General features: G+C 58.0%; 1 protein-coding gene across 2 annotated transcripts; it reads right to left on the bottom strand.

The window, feature by feature from the left end:
- Nucleotides 1-1,154: 1,154 nt before the first annotated feature.
- Nucleotides 1,155-5,458, bottom strand: LOC138728420 (CMP-N-acetylneuraminate-beta-galactosamide-alpha-2,3-sialyltransferase 2-like). Of its 2 annotated transcripts, XM_069871776.1 has the most exons (7): nt 5,360-5,458; nt 3,595-3,861; nt 3,119-3,309; nt 2,682-2,861; nt 2,226-2,271; nt 1,955-2,074; nt 1,155-1,843 (listed from the first exon to the last, which is right to left on the bottom strand). In XM_069871776.1, the coding sequence occupies exons 2-7, from the start codon at nt 3,847-3,849 to the stop codon at nt 1,676-1,678; spliced, it is 960 nt and encodes a 319-aa protein (XP_069727877.1). In that variant the 5' UTR covers nt 3,850-3,861; nt 5,360-5,458; the 3' UTR covers nt 1,155-1,675. The 2 variants fall into 2 exon arrangements, with proteins under 2 accessions (XP_069727877.1, XP_069727876.1); XM_069871775.1 differs by lacking the exon at nt 5,360-5,458 and having other exon boundaries at nt 3,595-3,916.
- Nucleotides 5,459-5,524: the final 66 nt, after the last annotated feature.

A 5,524-nucleotide genomic window follows, 5' to 3' on the forward strand; every position in this document is an offset into this window, starting at 1 on the left:
TAGCGGTGCACAGGGAGAGTGAGGGGCACTGGGTCAGGTAATGCAGAACCTTAGAAGCCAGTGGAAAATAGGGTTTGTTTGTGATTTTGCTTTGTTTTGCGTTTTTTGATGAATTGCACTTACCCACAAATCGGGGAATATAAAAGTCTGTGGTTTGTTCTATCAGGAGAGAAGTGATTTGAGGTGTGGGTAGGGGGACCAATCCATCTCTAAGCTAAAATACTGAAGAAAATGGGTTTGTGAAACAAAAAATACGTTTGAAACAAGGATCTTTAATAAATCTATCATCTCAGGATCATACAGTACTGCTGCAATGGGAGGAAGGGGCCATGGTATCTATGTTTTATAAGGAAGCTGAATAGTTTCAACACTCAGCAGAGCACACGGCTTGGTAGCTCAATGGGAAGAGTGCTCAGAGTTGGGAGATGAATGGAAATATTGCAGTAGGAGCTTAACTCCCACTTTAACAACCCCCAGCTACCAGCTTGTCTTTGGTAAGGAAGCCAGTGATGGCTGTAAACCTCAGAAAAGCAGGAGAGAGCATTGCACAGGGCAATGCTCAGCACCCACGGAAAGCACAGGGAAGTGCAAGGCTTGTGTTCTGTGTGGGAAACAGGATATAATGGTAGAAGACACAGAAATGGGGATTCTACATGCAGAGGCAGAAAATCAGTGGAGCTAGTAGTTATTTCAAGTAGAGAGTAGGAGAGATCAAGGAGTAGGAGAGCTCTGGTGATTTTAATAGGCTGAAAGACCAAGTGACTGATAGCCATGAGACAGCTGAGTCTGCAGGATGATTACGTTTGTGATTGGAAGTAGGAAAAGACATCCTACCAGCTTGGCCATGGAGGAGAAAATGTCCTTTGGGACACAGTCTCCAGGGTCTGTAGGGTGAGGATGAGATAGGTTGGAACAGGTTGCCCAGAGCAGTGGTGGCTGCCCCCTCCTGGAGGTGTCCCAGGCCAAGTTGGATGGGACTTTAAGCAACTGGATCCAGTGGGAGGTGTCCCTGCCCATGGCAGGGGTGGAACTGGATGGACTTTGAGGTCCATTCCAACCCAAACCATTCTGTGATTCTATGATTCTACAATTGAGCTGGTTTTGCAAAGCAGTAAGGACTCAAAAAGCAAAGCAAATATTAATAATGGATTCACTTGTGGTTTCAAAGTTTATTTAGCGTAAGGTCATTTCAGCTGTAGTTGATTCTCTCATCTTCTGACTCAGCGTGCTTGATTTCTTACTCTTCTTTGATACAACTGCTATGAACCTCCCCAAAAGCCCTCTGTGAGTGGAGATGGTCGGTGCTGTCATGTGGGCAGTCACATCTGAGCAGCCACCACTGTCACCCAGGAGCTTCACAGCCACCACAGGGACACACGTGAGGTGCACCTCACGGGCTCCACGGCCCCCTCCAGGCCCACCAGGCCCCTGTCCTCAAGTCAGTGTGGACAGAGCCATCCCCGCACTGTGTCCAGCCAAATGCAGCATCCCTTGTGCCATGGGAGTGTGTCACCTCCTGGCACCCACTGGAGGGACAAACACGGGGACACCAGGGGTCACGGGGTCTGAGCCCGGGCACGTGGCAGCACTTGGCGGGAGAAGCAAGCTGGAGTTAAAGCAGCTGCTGGCAGTGCCGGGGCTGCCAGTTCCTGAGCTTCAGTTTCTTGGAAAAGCATCATTTGTAGAACAAAATCGTGCCTTCGGCTGCCAGTCTCTGGATGAGGCTGAACTCGACATCAGCGTTGTGGACTCTTGTCCTGCGAAAGGCTCCGGACCAGCGGTTTTTCTCCCAGTAGTGGTGCCAGTTCCCTTCGCTGTCTGCTCCGAAGCCGAACACGGAGACCTGCGCACCCACCAGCGAGAGCCGTCATGGCCCGGGTGCTCGGTCAGCCCAGGAGCGCGCAGCCCTGGGGCAGCCGCGGTGCCCGTGCCCCGTCCTGCCGGCCGCGCTCACCTGCTGGCAGGCGTGCAAGGCGAAGAGCAGGGCTGTGAAGCCAGTGGAGGGGTAACGGCCCTGCTGCCCGGTCCAGTTGTCATGGATGTACTTGAGGAAAGCTGGGCTCAGGACGAGCACCTGCGTGGGAGCGGAGGAGCCGTTGGCTGCTCACCGTACTAGCCAGCCCCGGCCACCAGTGCAGCCGTGGCCTTTGCCTCCATCCTGACGAGACACGAGCCCCAAGGAGCCCCGCCTGTGCAGGAGGAGCTGGAGCCATCTGAGCCCTTACCTTGTCTCTGTCAGCTTTGATGAACTGTTTCACTCTGACGTACGTGCTGCAAAAGCCAGAGGAGACCCATGAGTGCGGGGCACCCTCCCGTGGAGGCAGCCGGGTGGCTGAGGGTGGCCCGGTCTGCCAGCACCTGGCCCCATGACACCCCCAGCCCTTTGGGCTCCTCCCAACACCATCCCCTGGCCTGGCTTTGGGAAGAGACACGTCCAGCCCACGGCACCACAGCAGGAACAGCCACTGTCCCACCCACGACGTTATGGGATTGTTGGAAGCCCAAGCCCTGTGAGGACAGGTCAGTGCCCGTTGCCCCAAACTGCAACTCGGAGGGTTGCCAGGAACCCTCCACCAGTGGCCGTTGCCCCATCAGGACTGCGGTACCAGGGCCCCAGGACCACCTTGTGCCATCAGCAGGGTTTCTGGCACAAGAGACAGCGTCACCCAAAGCCAACGCACTGCGTGAGCTCGCCGGTGGAGAAGGCGCTGGCCACCCACTGCAAGTCCAGTGGCTTGAAGGGGATGAGGACGAGGTGGATGCCAGGACCAAGGTTCACTGCACTCTCTGGGTACATGAAGTGATGAGTTGTTCTCATGCCAACATCCATCTCAAAGCCAGTGATCTTTGCTCTGTTCATCCTAGGGGACAGCAGGAACGCGTGGCCCGAAATGAAGGTGCCCACTGTGCCAGTCCCAGGCTGCTGGTGCCACAAGGCAGGAACACCAGGTCGCCCCGGCCATCAGCAAAGAAGGAACGTGGGCAACACAGGAGCAGTGCGTGCCCCAGGGTGGGGGGCTCCAGGGAGCATGGCCAGCAGCCCCTGTGCTATCACAGGGCTTGTGGTAGCCAGGGCTGGGGCACATCGGGGCCCCAGGGAGATAGGGAGGTCACCCACCTCAGCACCCAGTCATGGGCATCAATCCGCAGCCCATGGCCGGAGCCGTTCAGCCGCCCTGAGTTCCCCACCACCGCACAAGTCCTGCAGCGAGACGGATCCCACACGCTGCCTGCTGGGGCCGGGAGGACAGTGAAGAGCTGCTGAATTATGGCCTGGAGATGGACACCACTGGAGGAACCCTGCAGGGTCTGGGGAGCGAGGGCAGCAACAGACAGCGTCAGACCCTTCCCGTACCCCCCAAAAGCAGGATGGAGCCCCAGTCCTCCCAGAAGGGCCCTGGGAAAGGCACAGATAAACCCAGTGAGGTACCAGAGAAAGGATGCAGGACAGTCCAGAGGGGTGGGGAGCTGGGGCATCTGCAGCCCCTTCATCTCCCATCACAGCTGACCAACTTGACCTTGGCCCTGCCCCACCACAAACAGCTTTGGGGAGCCCAGGAAGAGCCACGCGCTCCCACCTGTGCCCCCACTCACCAGCCACCACTGAACCACGTCGGAGGAGAGCTCGTGGGCTGTGCCGGTCAGCAGAGGCCCCACAGCTGTGTTGTAGTGGGCGTTGAACCATGCAGATCCCCTGGTGCCAGCAGTGCAGCGGGCAGCAGAGGGGGCGAGGAGGGTTGGAGCCCAAGAGAAGGGGCCGAGGCCATCTGTGGGTGCTCGGAAACATTGCCACAGGACCAGCAGCAGGCACAGGGCCAGCACCACCTGCGCGTGCCTCTGGCACAGCATCCCTCATGCCACCTGCAGTGAGAGGGCAGAGAGACAGCAGCAGTGGCACCACAGGGCCCCTTCCCACCCACCTCCCTGCCCTGGGACCCCCCCTTGGCTGCTCACCAACCCTCCAGGGCCTTGAAATAGCCTGGTACGTATTTCGTTTTCAAACCGTGCAATGGCTTTATTGCCGGGCTGGGCTTCTGGCACCACTGCAGTTCCTTCGGGCCGGCTGGCAGCACGTGCTGCGCCAGGAGCCGCTCGCTGCCTGAAACACTTTTAGGATGTGCAGATTGACCCATGAACAAGTGTCAAAGCATCCTCTCCCCAGCCGCGAGCTGAATTTTTGCTCCCCTCCAGAGCAGCGACTCCTGTGCCAGCAGCGAGCCCTGCTGCCTCTCTGTGCAGCTGCTGGCAGAGGAGCCCCTTGGCCTCTCTGCTGCTGCTGAGCCCACGCAGGCGCCGTGCAGCCACCAAGGCGCTCCCTCCCTAGCAGCCCTGGGGTTTTGCAGCTTCAAGGGCACTGAATCATTGCCGTTAGGAGGAGGCACTGACTGCTGTCTCTGTCTGTGAGCCTTTCTTAAATACCAAAAAACACCCAAAACGCCTGCTCCTGGGGGTCCAAGCAATGAGCAGAGACAAGAGACCAGTCAGGGGAGGAGGAGGTTGAATGATCCTAAGCAGCTGCAGCAGGTTGCGCTCCCCTGCAAGCTTGACCTTGCAAAAAGCAGCTGAACCATCACCTGTTCTTGAAGGGGAGTATAAACGAGCTCCCACTAGCACACAAGAAACACAGACATGTGCTTTCAAGGGGGACCCCAAAGGCACTCTCCCCACTAGCAGCCACAGCTCCCCATGACTTGGTCTTTTGCTGCAGCCACAAGCTTCTTCTGTGGTGGAGGCAAAGTGCATCCATCTGATGTGCCCATCAGGCAAGTAGCCAGCAGCTCCCCAGGCTGATTTGGGTGCTCATGGAGCCTCGGGTCTCATTAAATCACAGCCCACAGAGAGGGATGAGCTGGTGGGTGGCTGTGTGACCAGTGCCAGCAGCTCCATTAAGCCCTCCATTAGGGGACTCAGGCAGCACAGTGAATGTTTCATGAAGCTTTTTGCAGTTGCCCATCACCGGCGAGGTCAGCTGGGCAGAGCTCTGGGCAGACAGGGATGCAGGTGGAGAGGACCTGTCTGTGGATCAGGGGCTGCACGTGGGCACAGGCAGGACTCTAGACAGGCAGGGCTGAGCAGCCCCACCTCCCTGCCTGTGCCCACGTGCAGCCCCTGATCCACAGACGGGTCCTCTCCATCTGCTGTTGCACCTCGAAACAGCCCCCCGGTTCCTGTGCCCTCACCATTGGCCACAAGCCACCATGCCCCAGCCATGTGGCTGCTGCCTCGGGCTGTGCCCAGTGGCCACAGGCCTGTCCCCATCCCTGCTCAGCCCCAGGGGACACCACCAAGAGCTCCCCAGCCAGCAAAGAAGTCCTCATGGTGTCACAACCCCCTGCCAGTTGTCCCCAGGGCCCCTCACCTACTTGGAGAAAGCAACAATGAGCAGGGCCAGGCAAAGATGATGCTCCCGGGCTTGGTGGCCTCACCAGCGCACTCTGCAAGCTGCAACAACAGCCACGGGAAGAGGAAGTGTTGCACCATGACTGGGGGTGGGGGGAGCAGAGCCAGTGAGGTCAGGGCTGCC

Source organism: Phaenicophaeus curvirostris, chromosome 18, assembly GCF_032191515.1.
Source record: "Phaenicophaeus curvirostris isolate KB17595 chromosome 18, BPBGC_Pcur_1.0, whole genome shotgun sequence".
NCBI classification, from domain to species: Eukaryota; Metazoa; Chordata; class Aves; order Cuculiformes; family Cuculidae; genus Phaenicophaeus; species Phaenicophaeus curvirostris.

What these genes read in the sequence shown, in the direction of transcription:
- LOC138728420 (XM_069871776.1), bottom strand. Translation starts at nt 3,849, where the DNA reads ATGCTGTGCCAGAGGCACGCGCAGGTGGTGCTGGCCCTGTGCCTGCTG. An exon ending in ACGTGGTTCAGTGGTGGCTG is followed by an intron (nt 3,310 to 3,594) that starts GTGAGTGGGGGC and finishes CTCGCTCCCCAG; the next exon opens with ACCCTGCAGGGTTCCTCCAG. An exon ending in GCCCATGACTGGGTGCTGAG is followed by an intron (nt 2,862 to 3,118) that starts GTGGGTGACCTC and finishes GCTGTCCCCTAG; the next exon opens with GATGAACAGAGCAAAGATCA.